Raw genomic sequence first — 22,864 nt, forward strand, 5'->3', positions numbered from 1 at the left:
AGAGAGACTCACCTTGATGAAGGATAGACTGAGTCCTCTTTCAAGGTTGAAAGTCTGCTCAAGCAAGATGAGTAGTCAATGCATGTAGGCTTCTTGGGTTAAAAGGTTGTTTGGCTAAATTGCTAGTAAAGCTCAAGTATGCGTGGTCAATGGATCATGAAAGGAAAGATTACACATTGCAAAATCTGTGAACTCTAAATGATATTGTAAAAGTATAAGGTTTGAAGTTAAAAACCTTATCTAGACATTTGCAAACCCTAGCAAAAGGTTGTTGGCTAAATTGCTAGTAAAGCTCAAGTATGCTTGGTCAAAGGATCATGAATGGAAATATTACACATTGCAAAATCTGTGAACTCTAAATGAATTTGTGAAAGTATAGGGTTTGAAGTTAAAATCCTTATCTAGACATTTGCAAAATCTCTGAACTCTAAATGAATTTGTAAAAGTATAGGGTTTGAAGTTAAAAACCTTATTCAGACATTTGCAAGCCCTAGCAAGCAAAAAGGGTTTGATTTTATGGTGAATCCAAGGATGACTATTGTTTAATGAATCAAGTCTAGGATTTTGAGTATTTGGATATCCAACGTTTGTTAAGCCCTCGCAGTTTGAAAGAGCTTGAATAACCTAGGGCCCATGGGTTATGAGTAAAAACCCTAGGAGTGAACATGTTAAGCCCTCGCAGGTTGAAAGAGCTTGAATAACCTAGGGGTTATGAGTAAAAACCCTAGGAGTGAACATGTCTATTGAAATAAAAAACACTAGAAAGGAATAACATCATGACAATGATGAGGATAAGTTTGATAAAAGAGCAATATGGATGCATGAAGACTCAAGATCAAGAGGGAGCTGACATTCTTCTCAAATGATAAGTATCTTATACCTCTCTTATTTGATTATTGCTATTGTTCTTGTTTTTAGTAGTAGTTAGTCTTTTGTCTTTGAATTCTTTGCTTGGTTGTAATTGTTCTTCCATGGCCTCGTAGTGAGGATTGCAAGTTCATATTAAAGGTTGCCTAGCCATTGGTAGCAGGTGGAAGAACAAAGCAAAGTTGTGACAATAGAACATTCCTAGAAATAGGGATTTGTGATGAGAGATATTGTATTAGATGAGATTTGGACTCAGAGGGAGTAGACAGATCAACTAAATGGAATAATGCATTGATCTTTGCCGAAAAGAAGTCAGTGGTGACTTCCAAGACAAAGTATGATTGCCTGACAAGAAGTACAAGGCAAAGGATTACCTTAGTAAGAGAGAAATCAGACTATGAAAGGACATCTTGTCATGTACGTTTCTATTAAAAGTTGATTATATTTATGGTTTTTGTTGGAAACTACAACAAATGGATGTAGAGATTGACTTTGTTGGTGAAAGAAGTTTACACAAGACCTACCTCAATCTTGTGAGGCACATAAAGAAGTCTTAATATCTTATACTTGCAAGCAGAAAGAAGACTTTGTACAGGCTCCTCAAATTTGATACACTTGGATTGATGGATCAAGGTTGATCTTATATGATTGGTTTTTTCTGACAAAAGCATAAGAGCTCGTGTGTTAGAGGGAGCAACATTGACCGAAAATATTTGTTTGAGGAGACAATAAAGGCTTTCTCAGGTACCCTTACCTTAGCTACAAAAGCAGTGGATCTCTGGATTCAAACTAAAGATTTTTGACTAGGTAGTCGATGCACTTTAATAGCATCAGTCGCAGAGGGAGCGACTAGGATTGCCATGATAGGATCTGTTCCAGAAAGAACACCTAGTTAGGGTAACTTGAAAGTAGCCAACACGATGGATCAAGAGAAGGAAGCAAACCAACTCAATATGTGTTGAAGTACCAATATGGTACAATTGGTCATGGCACAATCAGTTATGGTTTGAGGTATGACTGAAACAATGATGTACAACTGTAGGGATATATAGAGGCAGGGAGTGCAAATGACAGGAAGAGTACTTTAGGAAGATGTTTCAGTTTGAGCTCTGCTATGATTTCTTGAACAAGTAGGAAGCATAAATCTATTGCACTCAACACTGCAGAAGCAAAGTATATCGTAACTAGTAAAGATCGTGCTGAAGCTGCATGGCTTTGGAAGCTATAAGGATTCACAAATTCAAATTGGGCAAGGACGGCTGAAGACAAAATGAGTTTGTATATCGCTTTAGTTTGGGCTCTGATCTCGTGATGAGCAGGAATTAGATATCTGTTGCACTCAAAAGCCGAGTATGTTGTAGCTTGAATGGTGAAGCGGTGTGGCTCCAACTTGCATGATTGGTTGATCAGGTGTAGGTGAGAACATGATGACAAGTCAAAGCACCTTGAGATCTAGTACCAAGACATGGTACAAGAAGAGAGGCTAGAGTAATATGGCTCTAGTATTATCAAGCAGATTGTCCTAGGACAAGCTTGTCTCTCAGGAAGAGGGAGTGATGAGAAAACAACATCAAAGGACAATCATAGTCCTATACCTCTCAGTGAGAGAGAGTATTGATATGATAGCATCATGGACAATTATTCTTCTTGTGTCAAGTATGTTGACCAAATTAGGAAGAATGGTCCTACAAAGGACATTCATTCTTCCTATGTCATGTATGTTGACCAAATTAGGAAGAATGGTCCTAGAGGCCCAGGATCAATCAATTGTGTGGGTGCCTTTCAGCCTCAGGCTCAGATTACTCTCCAATTAGGATGAGTGAGCTCCTTTAGCATCATGACCTAGAATGAGGCCTTTGGATTTGGGACCACGTTACTCAAATGAATTGAGTGTGTCCCTAGGGTTTCGCCACAAGTCACAATTGTTGACCAGGATGATGGTGAACCTAGACTAGTTAATATACCATGGGTTAGAGGCACCGACTAGAATCTTGGTGACTACTTGATGCTAAAAATGTACCATGTGTCACAGTTGTTGACCAAATAATGGTAACTTGTTGATGTTGTTGATTTACCATGTGTCATAGAATTATTGTAATTAGTTGATGCTACTGATTTACCGTGTCATAGTTGTTGACCAGGTTATGGTAATTGGATGATGTTGATGATATCAAAGATGCTGACGTGATGATGCTGATGATGTCAGAGATGCTGACTTACCTTATATCAGAGGCGCTGACAAGGTTGATGATGATTTTGTTATAACCTTTTCATAGAGAAATTTTGTCAACATGAGAAATCTAGATAATCATTATGAATACCTCCCTAGTTAAGAGGGAGTATTGAATTTTTGTAACTATGGTTGGTCTTCATAATGATTATTTTTGGTCATTAATGTATTTGTAAGCATGTTCTTCAAGCTAGAGTCGAAAAGAAAATATTGTAAAGACATGTTCTTCATGTCGGTTGAAAAAAGAAGAAATTTGATTTTTTGAAAAATAGAATTTTTGGCTCCAAAATGAGCCTAGTCGGCCTCCTCCTAGTCAAGTTGGCCCCTCAAATGTTCAAGTTGGCTCATTTGAATGACACACCCATTCAGACTAGCGGAGCCTATAAACAAGAGGAAATTCGAACTCCCTCAGGGCATGGATGGAGCTCGAATCTATCTGAGGCAAGAAGATCCTAATCTGAGGCTAGAATGAAGTCTGAGGCCAAAGGTCTAAGGTATACGAAGTACATGGAGGCCAATGAGGAGACTATATGAGGCATATGAAGTACATCTGAGGCCAACGAGGAGACTATTTAAGGCATATAAAGTGCATCTGAGGTCAACAAAAGTCTATTTGAGGCATATGAAGTAAATAAGAGGCCAACAAAGAAGTATAACTCAGGCAAGCCAACAAGGATGATGAATCTGAGGCCAAGGCAAATCTGGATGATCGTTTCTATGGGCAGCCCATGACTTGACTAGGATGGAGAAGACGATGGACCGGGTTTGACTTAGTTGTTGACTAAGATGTATCTTCGTTGAGTTGAAGAATTTGTCTATTGAAAAGAGTTTTTCCCCATGTGGGTTTCCTAGGGTAAAATAATGTTTTCTTGTTTTGCTATCTCTTTTCGACTAAGTTGTTGGAAATGCCCACCGAACCCCTAGAAATGCCATTCGACGTGTCAGAAATGGAAACGGAAATGCTTCTCCTTTGAAACACAGTGGAAACTTTTCATAGCCATTTCAAAGTTTTTGAAACAAAGGATTTCAATTTCGATATGTTTCAGGGGTTTTTAAAATTTTTTAGATCCGTTTTCGGAAATACAGAAATGGATCACGATTTTCGTGATCCGTTTTCGAATTTCTAGAAATGGATCCACTCGCAAATGCTCAAAGTCGGGAACGAGAATTGTTTTTGTTTTCATCAGGAAAAGTTAGTGTTGAGGGCCTACCCCCCTCTTAACCTATGTATCACCCCGTAACCCTATTTTCATTCTACTTGATGCCATTTCATTGTTGGAAGCCGTGAGCCTTGACCTGCCACTGGCAGTTGCTTGGAGTTGGAGGAATTTCATGCCATTTTGCTGTTGAAGGAGGCCACCCATTGCTGCTTGGAGTTGGAGGAGGCTCGGGCCGTCACTGATTGGAGTTGGAGGGCGGATATGCATAGGTAAGTTAACGTGCTCATTGACTACCCAATGCCAATTTGTACTTCAGGTTATAGAGTACAAGTATTGTTGAACTTTCAGGCTGTTTATAGAGTGAAGTATGCAACAAATTATCTAACTTTTCTCAATACTCAATATCTCATGAGAACAAAATATCAGAAGTATTCTTATGTGTTCATTCTATTAGGTTCATTAGATTAATATGGAGGGTGAGAACTCTATATTTCCACTTGACTTGAATATGAGTGAAGTGCCTCTTCAAACATAGAAATGGTGAAAGGAAAGTCAGCATGTGAGTCATACCTTTAAGAAATTGGCTTCAATGTTGCTAGCAATAGCTCTTGCCAATAGTGTCGTACTTGTACCAAGAGGGACATATAGAAGAACCCCCTGAAAATGGAAGCATGCAGTTCAAGCTTTTATAAAAATCAAATTGCGTACCAAAATATAAGAGAGAATACATATCATCTTTATAAACAGAAAACCACTTGCTAAAAGTATAGGTTTTGCAAAGGTTTTCCTTGGGAGGCTTGATTCCAACTCTAATTATTGTGACCATAAGTTATTAAAGATGTATAATTGAATGCCTTTAATTCACTACTGCTCAAGTCTTAAGGTGCAGCTCAGAGTCCAGACCAATAGTTCCATCAAATCATGAACAATTCCAGTAACCTGAAATACTTGCACTCTATAACCTATAACCTTGACTTGAAATTTATTTGTAACCTGAAGGCTGAAACATGCTTCATTGGACAATCTTGAAAGTTGAGACAGATTACAAATTAAACTTTAATTAATATTAGTTCTTGAATATAAATGTTGGCATGTTGCAAGTGTTCTTTCCATTATACATTCCATCCATTGCTAAGTTACCAGAAATGTCCCATTCATGGCATCTTCAAGTTCATCCATTCATAATGAGAAACAAGAAATTGAATTGGCCCCTAAAGTTGATCCAAAGTCACCACTTTGGAAATATGTAATTGTTGTAGGGAAGATCCAAGGAGGGGGATCATTGGTATGGGTTTGCAATGAGTGTCAAAAGGAGTTTAAGGGATCATACACCCAGGTTAAAACACATTTACTTGCCTTAAGAAACAATGGGATTCAAATATGCATTGGCCCACCTAAAGAGAATGGGACAGAGGGAAAAAGTTTAAGCAAGGAAAAAATTGCAAAATATTAGAAAGAACAAGATGAGGCAGATGCTAAAGAAAATGAGGCAAATTCTCAATTCAAACAATCAACAAGGTTGGGAGCATCTTAAGCAAAGTCACCATGATGTAGCCTAAGCCGCACATACCCACAGTATGCAAATAAAATTGCATCTCATATACATGTCCCAGGAATTTCAAAATTCCTTACTTAGTAAAACCTTCACAAGTCAAGGTTTAAAGCTCCTTAAATATACTCTATGTGGAAACATTTCATTTAACTATCCCATAGGTTTCGACTTTGGGTATTTTTTCGCCACCGACGCTTATCAACCATACCCTGGGCTTTACAGTTTGGTTAAAACTCAAACTTAACCCAGAAAACATTAATTCCGCTAATTTCTATTATAACTCTTGTATAATAGAAATATTTGATAAGCCACGTTTAAAACCTTACCTTTCTACGATTCCTCAAACCTTTGCACATATATCGATGCTCAACATGCGCTTCAAATCTGCGCCATCAATCTCATTCCTTAATACGACGGTTATTGCGTCACCCGATTGCCAACTAGCTTGGCCGATCTCCACCGTTGATCTGTCTCGTCAGATCCAACGGTTATCGCGCAATCTCACGCAAATACTTGCACGGACGATAACAGGTCGAGGCCACGCAAGAAAAGTAGTTTTCTCGTGCTATGTGTCGCTCGCTAAGGCTAATTGCGTGAATTTTAGGAATACCACTTACGGCTTTTAGGGCGCGCGAGAAATTGCTTACTGCCTACGAAGACCGTGCCACTATTCTACTAACACGTGGTTTTAATCTCCGCCATTCATATTTTTGACTTTATTTTGCGTGACTTAATCTTAGCCATCTATTGCACACAATCTCATCCGTTGATCTGACTGATCCAACGACTGTACTTTGCTACTACATTATTTTATTTCTTATTGTGTAATAGTCCATTCGGCTTTCTACCTGGGTATTTGTTCTCGCCTTATGGTCTTCACTTGTTCTGATCTCGATCTCCGCTCTGTTACTTCATTTCTTTACGCCTTTACACTTCCTTCATAAATCCTTAGGTTTTAGGAAACCTTACAACTCTACCTTTGTTGTAACCATTAAGGATTCTCTCCAATACCGTTTGTGTGCAACCCATAACACTCCTCTTTGCACTTCTTCTCTCTCGGATTCTTTTTGAATTCCCTTCACACTTGTGCTATGCAAATACTCTGATACTATGCATATTTTATAATTCAATTATGCAATACAATCCACACAAACTCAGAAATTACACTTTCTGTATTAATAGGTAAATATTTACACACTGAATTCCTTCTCGGTCTGATCTTCTATATTAGTGGCCTTTTGACACTACTTCACTCTATTTTCCCGTAGCTCTCTAACTAACTCATTACTAACTCCTAGCTAGCTAACCCTCGAACTAACTAACTCTCTATATGCCTTTTAGGCTTACATTTATACAAAAGGTTCTATAACCCATTTCCTGGTTCAGATCCTTAATCTATTCATCAAGTCCTAAAATCTCTCAATGATCCCTTGAGGATCTCAACAACTTAACTAAATCCTAAGGATTCTCTTTAATCCCCAAAATCATAAAACCAATTCCTAATCTAGGATTTACAATATTTCAAAATCTCTCAATCCTCACTAATCACTCATCATCACTCATGTTCTCCTACATTCGAGAACATTTACAAATATGCCTCACAATACTTAATTAATCCCTATTCTAGTTTCTCTCATTAAAATCACTCAAAACCTTAATAATTACATTAATTTAATACTTAGGAAACCAACTTCCTTGAAAACACAAGACCCCCTATGTCTACTAAAATACAATGAAATTTATGAGCTGGATGCTCCTGCATCAGACTCCCAAGGTTAAAATAATCATGATCTCCTAATCATGTGCTTCCGACCTTTGTCCTCCTGGATCCCATACTTTGTTCTGTAGTCTGTCTTTGGTTGTCTCTCTTCCTTTATGATGTTTTGTTGTTGTTGTTGTTTGTTGTTGTTCTCCAGGTCTCCATACTTTATGCTGCATTGCCCCACTAGCTATGCTCTCACAATCTACTGCTATCTTTTTCTTGTTGCTGCTTTGCTTTCTTGCTGTTGTCTTCTCCCTTTGAGACACTTTTCTCATCAATTCCATCATCAATTCAATTTCTATGTCCAACTCATTTCTTTGCTGGACTTTTTTCTCTTCCTCTCTTACATATCCTTTGCAATCTTCATCAGGTTCTTTCTTCCCTACTGGTGCTTTTAGCCATTTCTCCAGTAGCTTCAATTCTTTCTCCCATTCACTGATCCTTTGATGACAGTTTAGTCCTTCTTCTTTATTGACTGCCTCAACAACTTCCATGGTTATCTCCACTGTGCCTATCATCATGATGGAATGATGATCCTTTACTATGTTTTCAGCTAACATAGTCTCTTCTTCAAGTTTGCCTTTAATCTTCTACTGGTTACCTTCACTTTGGAGTTGCTGGATCCTTACTACTACCCTTACATCCTTACCCTCTTGTTACTTCTGAACTTCCATCTCATCTCCAAATAACCTCTGTTCAATTTCTTCGATCACAACATCACACTCATTCATTCTATTCACTGTTCCTGCAAACAAACTATTGGTTTGTAAATTAAAACACTCTTTTGTCTCCATGACTTTTAGAGACTCTCTTCTGTTGTCAAATACTTGTAACCATCTCTTTTCTATTGCCACGTTCTCCTAGCAAATTCTCCAGCAATTCAATTTCCTCTTTACATTTAGCAAGTGTTTTATCACAATGCTCTTCATTTCCAGCTTCATCCTTTACATGGTCACTATTGCTCAATGATTCAATCGGATTGTCTTCCATAGACAATTCTGTCTCATTCATCTTCACAGAAATAAGTTCCTGTTCTCTCCTTACATTTTCAAAAAACAATACTTCATGAACTCCATGTTGTGTAACAGTATTTGAGAACTGTCCTCCTTCAACACTTATAATCCTTGTATTCATACAACAATTGTTAGTTTGAAAAATGTAAGGCTCAACAGCCTCAACTAATGTTTCACATATCAGTTCTTCAGGCTGAACTTCATCTCCTTCTTCCACAAGGAATTGTCCTTGTTTTGTAACAACTCCAAATATCAATTCATCAATAATTTTTTCCTGCTACAACAATTCAATATTTTCCTCATTCAAGTGGCATTCTCCATCATACTCTGCTCTAGAATACTTTTTTCCAACTGGAAAAATCGTAATCTTTCATTATATTTGAAAAATTACATGTAGTAGATGCCTTTCAGCATATGCTTCATTGGCCCTTGGCCATCTCTGTGAGCCATAGTAAAAAATGGAGCTCTGTTTTGTCAAAAATGGTGCATATATCTTCTTGCTTCACACCACGCAGGGTGTTCATTGAGAGTCTGATAATTTAAAACCATGTCTGATATCTACAATATAAACATTCACCACGCAGGGCAATGTCCTTTCTATAAGGTTTGAAATAAACAAAAAAAACATATTGAAAATATATACATATGTATAGTCTGTGCATGATAAAAAAAACACAAAATTAGGGACTCTCTGCCCTGTGATATGTCTGATCAGTATATGGCCTGTGATAGTATCAGTACTCATTTGTACCCCTTTGTTCCTGTATCATCCACTGTCCTCGGGGAAGTAGCATGGCCTCCTTGGAAAGCTCGTCAGCGTTGCAGTTATGTTCCCTGTAAATGTGTTGACAAGAAATAGAATTAAACTGAGCTTTGAACATGTTCACTTCATCCAAAATATTACTGAGAGTGTGTGCATGACAAACAGTAATATTATTGAACCAATTTACAATGATTTTTGAGTCTCCATAAATGTTTAGATCCATGCAATCATGACCAAGTGAGAAGTGCAACAAATGGCAAAGTGTGATAAGTTCTGCATAATTATTTGTCCCATTTCCAAGCCCCATCTTAACCTTAAAGTAGTGCTGTTCAGTAAGGTACAGAATAAATCCACCTCCACAACCTTGGTTTTGTGCAGCACTGTCAAAGAAAGCCCAGGGAGTATTTTTGTCTATGGGGGTAGGGGTGTGCGGTCTCCTAGGTCGAGGTCTGATGGGCTCGGGCAGTTCGTGGAATGCAGATATGATCTGGGCCGAGATATGCGACCATCTAGCTGCAATGTCTTCAAAAATAATCCGATTTCGAGCCAGCCAGATGTGCCAGCATATGAGGAGAGGGAGGCATAACTGCTTTGTTCCTCGATGCAAATTACTCCAATTTTCCCAGGCACGACAAATGTTTTCACCCTCCCATTTACCAGACAGTTGGATCGAGGAGGAGACAATCTGCCAGAGATTGTTCAGTATTTCACAATGAAGAAATAAATGCTCTGTTGATTCTGATGATTGTTTACATAAGACACACCAGTGAGGGCCTTGGAAGGCATGATGTGATAGGGATTCCCCCGTGGGGACCTTGTTACTGAGAACACACCAAAAGAAAAGTTTTGTTCTTGGGGGAGAACCAAGCTTCCAGATGCTCTTCCACCATTCAAGAGCCTGCTCAGGTTGTTTGTGCGATATGAGACCGAGGTAGCCAGCCTTTGGGGTATATACTCCATTCTCTGCTAGACACCAAACAAGTTCATCAGGTCCCTCCTTAATCCTGATGTGAGATTCACTCAGAGCATTTGTATAATCTTGCCACGCTTGGTGCCATTGAGGAGGAATGTTGAGCTGTTGGGCAGATTTCCAACCCTGTGCAAAAATGGTAGTGTTCATCTGATCAACTATATGTGCAAAGACCCTTATATCTTGCAAATTGAGGAGCTGGATCAGTTCTCTCGGTAGCTGGAATCTTCCTCCCCCCCAGTCCAGGGATCCAGGCCTATGCGGGCTTTTGTTCCATCATTAATTCTCCAGACCAGATTGTTTCAGATGATGGGAAGGGAGTGTAGTAGAGCCTTCCAAACTGATGATATTCCTGTCCTTGGCCAGCTAGGCATGCGAACCCAATCCATGATCGGGAGAGGCCAAATATACTTATAATAAGAGACAGAGGTCCAAAGATTCTGCCCAGACAATAAAGTCCAGCCCATTTTTGCAGCCAGAGCTTGTGCAAATAGGGCTAGGTCTTTTAGTCCCCAACCTCCCCATTTTTTGGGCAGAGCAATCTTGGACCAACTGACCCAAGCAAATATCTTCTTATCCTGTTGACCATTCCAAAGGTATCTGCTACATATCTGTTGTAGACGGGCAAGGATATTCCTAGGGATCCATGCCAATGCCATCCAGAAAACAGGTGTGGCCTCCAGTACAGATTTAATGAGCACAAGTCTGCCTGCTCTGGATAAGAATCTATGGCACCAATTTGTGAGCTTTTTTTCCAACTTGATAACTAGCCAGACCCAATCTGCTATTTTTTGGCTGAGGGGTTTGATCCAAAATCCCAGATATTTAAAACCACGGTCAAGTGGGAGGATACAATATGGAAAGTGGTGCTGAGCAAATCGTGACTCATGGATGGAAGTGAGGGCTAATGTAATGGTGGATTTCCCATGATTTGCCTGCATGCCAGTAGCCTTTGAGAAAAGGGAAAGAACATTTGAGAAAGAGGCTGAGTCTCTAATGCTTCCATCAAGGAATATAAGAACGTCATCCACAAAAAGGAGATGTGTCAGATAACATAAATCATTTATTTTGAGACCACAAAGTCTGCCATCTCTTTTAGCTTGTGCTAGAAGTCTGCTGAGTCCTTCCATGACTATCAGAAAGAGTAAGGGGGAGAGGGGGCAGCCCTGTCTGAGGCCTCGCTCGGCATGAAAAAAGTGAGAGGCAGATCCATTGATGAGGACACTGAAAGTTGGAGTGGTGATGCATGACATGATCCAGGTGATGAAAGCGTGGGGGAAGCCAAGGTGAATGAGGAGCATCTTAATGTAGAGCCAACTAACTCGATCAAATGCTTTCGCTAGGTCGATCTTTAGGATGATTCCCTTTAACTTTTTGGACCGGATCGAGTGAATGGCCTCCTGGGCCGTACCTATGGCTTCGTGAATTTGTCGATGCTCAAGGAAGGCAAACTGTTCAGGTGATATATGGTGAGAGAGGATGGGTCTGATACGGTTTGCAATAATTTTAGCAATGATCTTGTACAGACAGTTGCAGAGGGAGATGGGCCTAAAATCATTGAAGGATGAAGGGGAGTCAGATTTAGGGATGAGGGCAATGAATGTAGTATTGACAACATTGTATATGGTGCCAGAGGTTCTGCATTCTTCCACAACTTTTAACAGATCATCCCCCAAGAGTTCATAAAAAGCGAGATAAAATTCGATCGACCATCCATCCGGTCTAGGACTTTTGTCTTTTTTGAACCATTTCAAAGTCCCTTCAAGCTCGCCAGGAGTAACAGGAGAGTTTAGCTCTTCTGCCTCATCTTCATTTACAAAACGAGGGAAATTGCTAGCAACATTGATGATGTCTGCTAGATTAGACCTAGGAGGGGATTTGAAAAGTTGCTGAAAGTGAGAGGTACCAAGGTGAGAGAGTTTATTAAAAGTGTCTGCCACTCCCCCATCAGGTAGGGGTAGGTTCCAAATGGTGTTAGAAACTTTTCTTCCTTTGGCATAATTCTGAAATTTTTTTGTATTATCATCTCCAGCTTGTAACCAGATGGCCCTGCTCTTGAGTCGCCAGGTTTCCTCTCTCTCCTGCAAGATCCTTGCCTTCTGTTTCTCTAGCTCTATCAGGTGAGATTTTTCACTAGCAGATGAAAAACCCAGATTGCGGTCATTTGATAGAGCACTCAATTCAGACTCAATCTGAGATAAGGTGAAGTCCTCCCTCTGATTTTTCTCTTTGGCCCAGGTGATGGAGAGGTGCTTGAGCTGGGTCAGGTTGTGACAGAACCCCTCTGCAAATGATCTATGTCTCGCAATAGGGTTTGCCTTCCAAAAATCCGAGACCAGATTGATGTATCCAGGGTCCTGTAGCCAAACATGATTAAATTTGAAAGGAGGTTTGGGTTTAGGTTGGGGGCCAAGGATCTCTAAATATATGGGAGAGTGATCCGAGATACCCCCAGAACCTACCCATTGTCTATACTGATGCAGGAGGGGAACCTTAATCAAAAAACGATCTAACCTCCTGGCAAGAGCTGCTTCCCCCACCCTTCTGTTTCTCCAAGTCGGGAGTGGCTTATTCATGGGGACATCAGCAAAGTTATGCTGTTCCAAAAGGTTCGTCATGAATCCTGATAATGTGTCCACTTGTGCTTGGGATCCCCAAGATTCCCCAAATCTGATGGAGAAGTTGAGATCACCCCCGAGAATTATGTGGTCAGGAGATGTGATCGAGAGATTGAGCAGATGCTGCCAAAAGTTCTCCCTCTGTTGACACGGACCATATATGTTAATGACCCGAAGATTCAAGCCAAGTTCTGCCGAGAAGATGTCCAACCCTATAAACCTTGATCCTCCCCAGGATGCTAACACTTTGATGGTGCGAGGATTATGCCCTATGGCTAAACCCCCCGATCGACCCATAGCATCAAGGGAGTAGAATTGCCAACCAGGTTTTAGGGAGGCTAGTGATTTGGAAATGAGTTCGGCCTCTCCCAGGGTTTCTTGCAGCATGATTATATCAATTGGTTCGACTTCAAATAACCGACGCAGGGCTAGTTTTTTGGAGGCACTAGCCATACCTCTGCAATTAAATGAGAGGCACTTCATGGGGGAACCCTGCCCGGGGTGTTCAGCGCTCTAAGAACCCCTTCCAAAGTAGACTGTCTCCTTGTGGCAACCTCTGCCCCAGCCCTTTGAATAGCTTTTGAAAGATAAGATTTCCTCCCCCGGGATGATTGAATGACAGAACCAGGGAGGGAAAGACCCAATCCCGAGAGGAGAGGCGGATGTCCATCAAGATGTGAACGGGAGCGCAAATTGTATTTGTGTGGTGGGTTCATCCCATCTGTGGATGGAGGGGATGTGTTGGATGGAGAGGGAGGTATAGATGGAGCAGTGGTGGCGATGGTGGGAGGTGTCAATGCAAGAGAATAGTGAATTGCAGATGTATTGATGGTAGATGATGTATCAAGAAAAGAACTGCAAGAATTTGAGAAAGGGTGAGAGGACAGAGGAATACCCGATTTTTTTGCGGCCTTGGCAGCTGCTTGAGCTCTCGTCAACGGAGGCGATGGAGTTCTGTGAGCTCCTGCTGCTGCCATCGGAGTGCTATTGTGAACAGAAGCCTGGGGTGCCGATACAGGAGTGTGATCCAGAGGAGTTACAGCTAGCCCCATTGAGGTATTCGGAGCACTCGGAGGATCCGCCGGTTTTTTGATTAGTGGGCAATCCTTGAAGATGTGCCCCACTTTGTGGCATCTTCTACAGCGGAACGGGACTCCTTCATAGTCCAGGATCTGCACCCGAGTGTAATTCCTCCATTGAAGGGTGATTTTTTCTTCCAAACCCTCACGCGTATCCAGGTGGACCAGAATGCGAGCTAGGGTTCGATTCTTGGTCTGAACAAAAGTCTTGTCGTGGTCCAAGTATGTGCCGAGAGCATTTCCAATTCTAACAAATACCTCCTCGCACCAATAATGCAGTGGGAGTCCAGGCAAGCGAACCGAGAGGGGTCCTGCTCCAATCTGCTCCCGCTCCGGGTCGAATAGGGGGCTCCATCTTTTGAGGAGGACCGGTGCCATCTCAATATGCCAATACCTAGCAAGAACCAGGTCTGTGTAGTTTTCTTTGGCGAAATGAAGAGCGAACCAGCCCCTAGGTAGTACCTGCACCTCTGGCAAATCTTTGAGCATGCTCCCCCAAATTTCTTGCACCCAGAGGGTTAATCTATCCGCTGAGTATGCCCTACCTCAGACATGTCCTACCAACACAGTACTTGCCATATTAACAGCTTCCCCCATAGCAATACCTTCGCCAAAGCTGATGGTGATGTCCTTTGCAGTGGCCTTCACGCACTTAGTTTTCCGTTTCCTAGTTCGTGGCGCTGATGGGTGGTCCAATAGTGGATCTGGTGAGGCAGCCCCTTCCTGAAGCAGTTGGGCCGCTGATTTGACCTTTACTGCGGACGTTTCAAAGCACCCCGACGGAGAGTTTGCCGAAATGGGAGGGTTTTGGCCACAAGATGCAGGGGTTTCCTCAGGCTGTGCCGGAAACAGTGTCGAGCTCGACGGACGGAGGTGGTTGACTGGAGGGTTCGGCTCGAAAGTGGGCGATGGCGGCGAGATTGTAGTGAGGATGTGTAGAGTACTCGGGGATAACGGAGGGCAATTGAGTGCAGGAGAGTCAATTGATAAGGACCCGAAGACAAGCGATGAAGCACTATGCCCAGGGAAGGTAACCACCGGGGCAGAACAAGACGGTGCTGAAATGGAGGGATGAGGTGAACCTGTAACCAGAAGTTTAGGGTTAGGGTTTCCAAATATGACTTGGTCGGGAAAAGGGTCCTCAGAGTAATCGAGCTCCTCAATATCCATAACGTCGCCCATGTTGGAAACAGGTAACCGCCGGCAGATGGAGACAGCTGCGAAGAATAGAACAGTCGGTCGTCCGGGCGCCTGCGGTAGAAACAGTCGATGCTGCAGTAAAATCTAGGGTTTTACCCTAACCCTCTGTTAAGCCTCATAAACGCGCGCTCTGCCATCCTTCCTCTGCTCTAGAATACTTATCTTTTGAGAAGTACTCTTCATCCTCTGTCAGCACATCAGTATGCTGATCCAAGTTCTCCTCTGAACTTTGTTGACTTTTATCAATTTTTATGACAGCTTCATAAGACTGCCAATCCTTTGCAGAACCTGCAAACACACCAAAACTATTAGATTCAAAAATATAAGGCTTGATAGCCTCTTCTGCTACCTTTGTCCACATTTCCTCATGCTGCTTTGAACTATCCCAATAGTTCACTGATCTCCATTCTTCATCTTCACCTAGAACTTCCCCCTGTTCTGCTTCACAAATAGAAACTTCCATTTCCAACTCAGCTTCTCTGAGTTTTTCCACCAGCCACTTCACTTGCCTCTGTTGTAGCCTTCTCTGTAACTTAGGCCACTTCACTGCTTTTTTCCTCAAGACCCAACCTTGTATTTGGTTTTCCTCTAGTAGCATCCTTAGTACATTGAGTTGTTCTTTTAAATCCGCAATCTCCTTGTCACGCTCCTCTTGACTCATTCTCTTGCCATTTTCCTTGGCATCCTCCTTCTTCACTTTTCTTTTGCTGTGGTCTTCCTCAGAACCTCTGTTATCTCTGTTATGACTATCAGTGGTCATCTCTTTCTCTATTTTCATGAGTTCTTCACTCACTTACTACGAGCTGCATTAAAGCCTCTGCAACAGCAAGTCTTCCCTGCTGCCACTTACCTCACAAGCTTTCCTCTGTACTTGGTCTTTTGGCAAGCACTTGGTTCTCTATTCTCTGGAACCTCTTGAGCATTTTCCTTTGCTCCTTCTAGGCTTCAACTCGTCTGCACTTTTTAAGAACACAACTGTCCTCTTTATCCAACCACTGTTGGAATTCTTCAAGGTTCTGCCACATTTTGCTTTCATTCAAAAACTCTTACCAGCTTCCTTCATCCCTTAGCAATTCTACCCACATCCTCTGTGGAATTGCCTTTATGATCTTTCCGTGAGCTGCAACAAAATCTCTGCAGTAACAAGTCCCCCTTGCTACATGATACCTCACTAAGCTTCTCTCCTCTGAGCTCAGTCTTTTGGCATCTCTCTGGTTCTCTCCTCTGGAACCAATTGAGCACTCCTTGCTCTAGGTTGCTGCAATCTTCTCACCTTCTTATGCCGCTACCTTCAAGACCTCTTCATGATCTTGTTCTACCATTCACTTGCACTTTGAATGGATTGTTCTCTGTTTCTTTGCATTTGCAAATTTTGCTACACTTTATCTGTTTGCATACTGTTTGTCAGATTTAAAATCTGATCTACTCTTGCCTGCATACATACCTCCAAAACATAACTCTGTTCTAAGTTTTCTCAAAGAATTCTTACACATAGAATTTCCTTGTTCTGCTCTGATACCAAATATGATGCAGCCTAAGCCGCACATACCCACAGTATGCAAATAAAATTGCATCTCATATACATGTTGCAGGAATTTCAAAATTCCTTACTTAGTAAAACCTTCACAAGTCAAGGTTTAAAGCTCCTTAAATATATTCTATGCGGAAACAATTCTTTTAACTATCCCACAAATTTCGACTTTGGGTAATTTTTCACCTCCGGTGCTTATCAACCATACCCTGGTCTTTAGACTTCGGTTAAAACTCAAACTTAACCCATAAAACATTAATTCCTCTCGTTTCTATTATAACTCTTGTATAATAGAAATATTTGATAAGCCATGTTTAAAACATTACCTTTCCGCCATTCCACAAACCTTTGCACATATATCGATGCTCAACCTGCTTTTCAAATCTGCGCTGTCGATCTCATTCCTTATTCGACGGTTATCGCGTCACCCGATCGCCAACTAGCTTGGCCGATCTATATCGTTGGTCCATCTCGTCAGGTCCAACGACTATTGCGCAATATCGCACAGATACTTGCACAAATGATAACAAGTCGAGGCCGCGCGAGAAAAGTAGTTTTCTCGTGCTACGTGTCGCCCGCTAAGGCTAATCACGTGAATTTTAGGAATACCACTTACGACTTTTAGGGCGCACGAGAAACTGCTTACCGCTTACGAAGACCACTCCACTATTCAACTAACACGTGTTTTTAATCTCAGCCATTCATCTTCTTGACTTTATTTTGTGCGACTTAATCTTAGTCGTCTATCGCACACAATCTCATCCATTGATCTGACTGATCCAACAACTGTACTTTGCTGCCATTATTTTATTTCTTACTGTGTAATAGTCCATTCGACTTTTTGCTTGGGTATTTGTTCTTGCCTTACGGTTTTCACTTGTTTTGATTTCAATCTCCGCTCTGTTACTTCATTTCTTTACACCTTTACACTTCCTTCATAAATCCTTAGGTTTTAGGAAACCTTACAGCTCTACCTTCGTTGTAACCATTAAGGATTCTCTCAAATACCGTTTGTGTTCAACCCATAACACTCCTTTCTGCACTTCTTCTCTCTTGGATTCTTTTTGAATTCCCTGCACACTTGTGCTATGCAAATACTCTGATACTATGCATATTTTATAATTCAATTATACAATACAATCCACACAAACTCAGAAATTACGCTTTCTGTATTAATAGGTAAATATTTACACACTGAATTCCTTCTAGGCCTAATCTTCTATATCAGTGGGCTTTTGACACTACTTCACTCTATCTGCCCGTAGCTCTCTAACTAACTCCTTACTAACTCCTAGCTAGCTAACCCTCGAACTAACTAACTCTCTCTATGCCTTTTAGGCTTACATTTATACAAAAGGTTTTGTAACCCATTTCCTGGTTCAAATCCTTAATCTGTTCATCAAGTCCTAAAATCTTTCAATGATCTCTTGAGGATCTCAACAACTTAACTAAATCCTAAGGATTCTCTTTAATCCCCAAAATCATGAAAACAATTCTTAATCTAGGATTTACAATATTTCAAAATCTCTCAATTCTCACTAATCACTCATCATCACTCATGTTCTCCTACATTCGAAAACATTTACAAATATGCCTCACAATACTTAATTAATCCCTATTCTAGTTTCTCTCATTAAAATCACTCAAAACCTTAATAATTACATTAATTTAATACTTAGAAAACCAACTTCCTTGAAAACACAAGACCCCCCTATGTCTACTAAAATACAATGAAATTTCTGAGCTGGATGCTCTTACATCACACCACTTCCCTCTTATGGAATTGGCAGTTCTGGTTCAAAGCAGTCTACTTTGGGACCGCTTGAAAATAGTTTTTATAATGATTTTTGAGAGAAGGCAGATGCAACTATAGGTCAATGTATTTATGCAAATGGCCTTCCCTTTAACTTTGTGCAATCTCCTTATTGGGAAACTATGATAAAAGTAGTGAATGAATCCCAAAAAGGGTACAAGAGCCCTGGATAAGAGAAGTTCCTCACTACATTGTTGACTGCTGAGAAGTTAGATTTGGAGGCTAAATTAAACCCCATTCGTAATTTGTGGCGCATTATAGGGGTGTCCATCATTTCTGATGGATGGAAAGATCAAAGCATGAGGCCTTTGATCAATGTGATTGCTCAGAGCCCAAGGTGGGGCAATGTTTTTGAAAGCAATGGATTGTGAGGGGTAGCTGAAAGATTCCCAATTCATTGCTCTGACATCTTGATTGAAGCAATTGAAATGGTGGGGCCAAAAAATGTTGTCCAGGTAATAATTGATAATGCAACAATGTGTAGAGCAACAAACCTAATTATTGAAGACAAATATCAACACATCTTTTGGACCCCTTGTGTTGTATATTCATTGAATCTCATGTTGAGAAAGATGGGAAAGCAAATTGAGTGGATTCGACCTATTTGAAGAGGCAAAAGAAATTCAAGCCTTAATCACAAACCACCACATGTCCCAAGGCATTTACAGAGAATTTGCGAAGTTGGAGCTCCTTAAGGTGCCTAAACTTTAAAGTTTATTTCATTAATTCTAATTTGTATCTCTAATGTCAAATATGTAAATTGGATTTTCAAATAAGTCATGATTCGTGAATCATAATAGTAATTCAATCAATTATGATTTTTAATTTATTGAAACACTGGCACTTGCAGGTTGCCAAGACTCGTTTTGCTTCTCACGTCATAGTCTTAACAAAGACTTATGCAACTGAAAGAAACTTTAGAATCAATGGTATTCAATTCTCTTTGGAATCAATGGAGGCAACCCCAAACTGAAAGAGCACAAGCAATGAAAATGTTAGTTGTTGATGGTGAATGGTATGATGGGGTGGAGTACTTCTTGGCATTTACTAAGCCAGTTGTGGATTTGCTACGCATGTTTGACACAGATATGCCTGATTTGGGAGAGGTGTATGAGGGCATTGACTCTATGATAGAGAAGGTAAGGGTCGTTATAAATGCCAAGAAGAACCCAGATGAAGTCTTTTACAAAGAATTAAAAGATGTATTGACCAAAAGGTGGAACATGATGCCCACCCCATTGCACCTTTTGCCTACACAATGAATCCAAAATATTATTCTGCAGAGTTGCTAAGTAATCTAGAAACAACCGCACTAAGCAAAAACCCAAAAGTCTCATAAGGATTTAAGAAAGCTTTTAGAAAGCTATTTGTAGATCTTGATATTGGGATTTAGGTTCGTTCAAAGTTTGTTCATTTTGTGGGATCAGATGGTTTGGATGCAGATCTTGATTTTGTGGGGGACAAGACCATATTAAGTCCAATTGATTGGTGGAACTACTATGGTGGGGAACTTCCACATATCCAAAATTGGCCATTAGGATCTTGTCACAGATTGCTAGTTCCTCTTCAACAAAGAGGAACTGGAGCACATAAGGCTTCATCCATTTGCTGAAGTGAGACAGATTGGGCTCCAAAAAGGCTGAGGAACAAATTTGGGCCCACCAAACTATGGGATGTGGAACCAGAGTTACCTGACTTGGATATGACGTTGAATGCCATGTTTCTCATATGACTATTTGATGAGGAGGCCCCAATAATTGCATTTTCAAGTGGACATGGCAACAATGCGCCCACTCTTGGAGAGGATCCAAATGTTGACATGGATCTTAATTACATGGATGAAAACATATTTGATGATGTGTAAATATATTTTATTATGATGTTTTTAACTTTTGAACAATGAACAATCAATACCATAATATGTTCATTTTGTCATAGTTCATTTTGTAATTTGTACAATGTAGTGTGTATTTAGCATTATTAATTTTGGTGATGATGTTGATGATTGAAATTGGAAACATAAACTTGATGATATGTTGAATGTTATAATAATCACTAATGATGATGACGATGTTTATGCTGAATTGATGATGATGATTTGTTTATGTTGAATTCATGATGATGATTATGTATTATTAAATATAGAATTTAGATTCCAAAAGATGAATGGTAATATATATATATATATATATATATATTTTTTTTTTTTTTTTTTTTTGAATATAGAATCTAAATTCTATATTTAAAAATACATAATCATCATATATATGCCATTTTCTTGCCGTATCATATCTCGATTTTTTGAAAATTTGCCGTATCCATTTCAAACAACATATTTGTATCCATTCCCGTATCCATTTTAGTGCAACTTAGCTTTATGATCTTCTGGCATATTGTTATTGTTGAAGTTCTCTGTTTAATTATTTTATGATGCATAATGAATGTAAGATGAGATCTGTCCAAGAAACATTCCTAAGAAATAATCATCAGATTGAAGAACTCCTTAAAAATCAACACAGGATACAACATGTATTCTTACTTTTCCATCCCAAAGGAGAACTGTGTTTATTTCCACTCCCTACATGGCCAAGGAGGGTGACCATGTATGCTTTGGCTCTGACCTCAAGAGAGTCAATATCTTTATGAGAAGCGCCTCTCCCAGCTACAAGTTGTATTGCTAAGTCAGATTTGAATGCAACAACTTTCCCTGGGTGAAGTTGTGCTGTCCCTTCATTAAAATTAACTCGGCAGTATCTTTTCCATAAGAAGGATATACCTGCCAGTCATATGGTATTTGATATGCCTATTCATCCCTTCCTAATTATTCACTAGTCCCCAGAAATGATCTTGGTTTTGAAAAAGTTCCAATAATGACATTCTTAAACCAAGTCAATTTACACCAAACCTTGGTACAGGACCGTCTTTGACACAAGATTCTATCAATTATTGAACAAGGAAAAGTATTATGTGAACACACCCATTATCCTTGTATGAGAGCATTTGACGTGCGATGAGAGGTTCAAAGTTCCGGCACAAACATAAATCAATTTTCATAATGTGATAAACTGAAACATTCGGTGAGCCTCATAGACACGTATCTCTCAAGCATGTGATCTACTTCTCTAGAATAAATTCTCGTGGAACATGACATGGAAATGCCTCACAAAGGGTTAGTGATACATCTTTGGAACTCCATTATCACAGAATTAAACAAAGATAGGACTAGGTGTCTTGTCGAATGATTGTTTTGGGTTTTCTTGGAAAGCTAATTAATGGCAGCAATGAACTTTTTCAGCTTTGGAGGTTTTTTTTCCCTTGTAAGAAAAATATTTCTATTACTAATGATCCATTCGTTTGAAGTAATTTATCGAGTTTGGCAATACTTGTCAGCATTGATATACATGGTAAATGTGTCTTGAACCAGGCTTGTGTCATCGTCTGTTATTGCACTTATAGAGGGTGATGATGATGCTGTCGACACAGGGATACTTTGAGTTGCACCATTTATGTTTCGGATAAATAATTTACCCTTGTAAGTTTTATTGCTCAATGCTTCATGACATTTGGTTTCAAACCTATATTTTCACTAGAGTTATTTTTTTGCCCTGAAATGATGAAATGCATTTTGGATGCTCATGGCTAGAATATTGGGTTCTCACTGATCTGGATATTTCCCTCTTTGCAGGGCAGTTTGGTAGACCTGAAGACATCTCATTTTTTGGGTGGACTGTTTTAGTAAATTTTATGCTGTAATTGGATGTTTCAAGCTATGTTCCACCAAGTTTCAGTGAAAGTGTTGGAGGAGGACTATTAGAGATGGCCGGATAGTAGGGTCAAATTTCAGGGGGCGAGACCCCATTAAACACCAGAAATTACTGAAGTGAATTTAGTGATAAAAGATGATTGCATTTGTGAATCTTGAATTTGTATTCAGATGTTATGAAAAGATGTTTTGTAAGCAGGCTCTAGAACTGTCGACAAATTTCATTTGCAAAGAAAGTTGAAGATTGGATGCTCAATATAATTTACAATTGGTAATGATTTAAAGTGGCAATTTCTATAAAATGGGTTTTTTTAATGCAGGAGATGCATCCCTCATTTCAAGTTGTTAAAAGTCAGATTTATCCAAGTTTTGCATCATGTCAGCAGGCTCATTTGACATTTTTCTGACCTTCAAGTACCTGAGGAAGTATTATTCTGATTGTTGAGTGGCCTTTTACAGATAACTTTTGTAGTGATGATCTCTATTTAGATTTCAGAAATTTCGTGAACTTAATGAGTCTCATCAATAAATAATTTAGTAAAT

At 40.0% G+C, this 22,864-nt stretch overlaps 1 protein-coding gene across 2 annotated transcripts in view; it reads left to right on the forward strand.

Annotated features, from left to right (window-relative positions):
- Nucleotides 1–22,643, forward strand: part of LOC149153556 (protein cornichon homolog 2-like) — a 184,721-nt gene extending 162,078 nt beyond the window's left edge. Inside the window, exons 4-5 of one of the 2 annotated variants that reach the window (XM_089439847.1) lie at nucleotides 21,983–22,090; nucleotides 22,249–22,643. In XM_089439847.1, coding sequence (XP_089295973.1) covers nucleotides 21,983–22,052 — 70 coding nt within the window. In that variant the 3' untranslated portion in view covers nucleotides 22,053–22,090; nucleotides 22,249–22,643. Of the gene's footprint in view, nucleotides 1–21,982; nucleotides 22,091–22,243 lie in introns of both variants that reach the window. The other variant, XM_089439846.1, reaches the window with a different exon arrangement.
- The last annotated feature ends 221 nt before the right edge of the window (nucleotides 22,644–22,864 follow it).

The sequence above is a fragment of the Pinus tabuliformis genome, chromosome 9 (assembly GCF_031772625.1).
Source record: "Pinus tabuliformis cultivar Carrire ecotype Pingquan chromosome 9, CPIR1, whole genome shotgun sequence".
NCBI classification, from domain to species: domain Eukaryota; kingdom Viridiplantae; phylum Streptophyta; class Pinopsida; order Pinales; family Pinaceae; genus Pinus; species Pinus tabuliformis.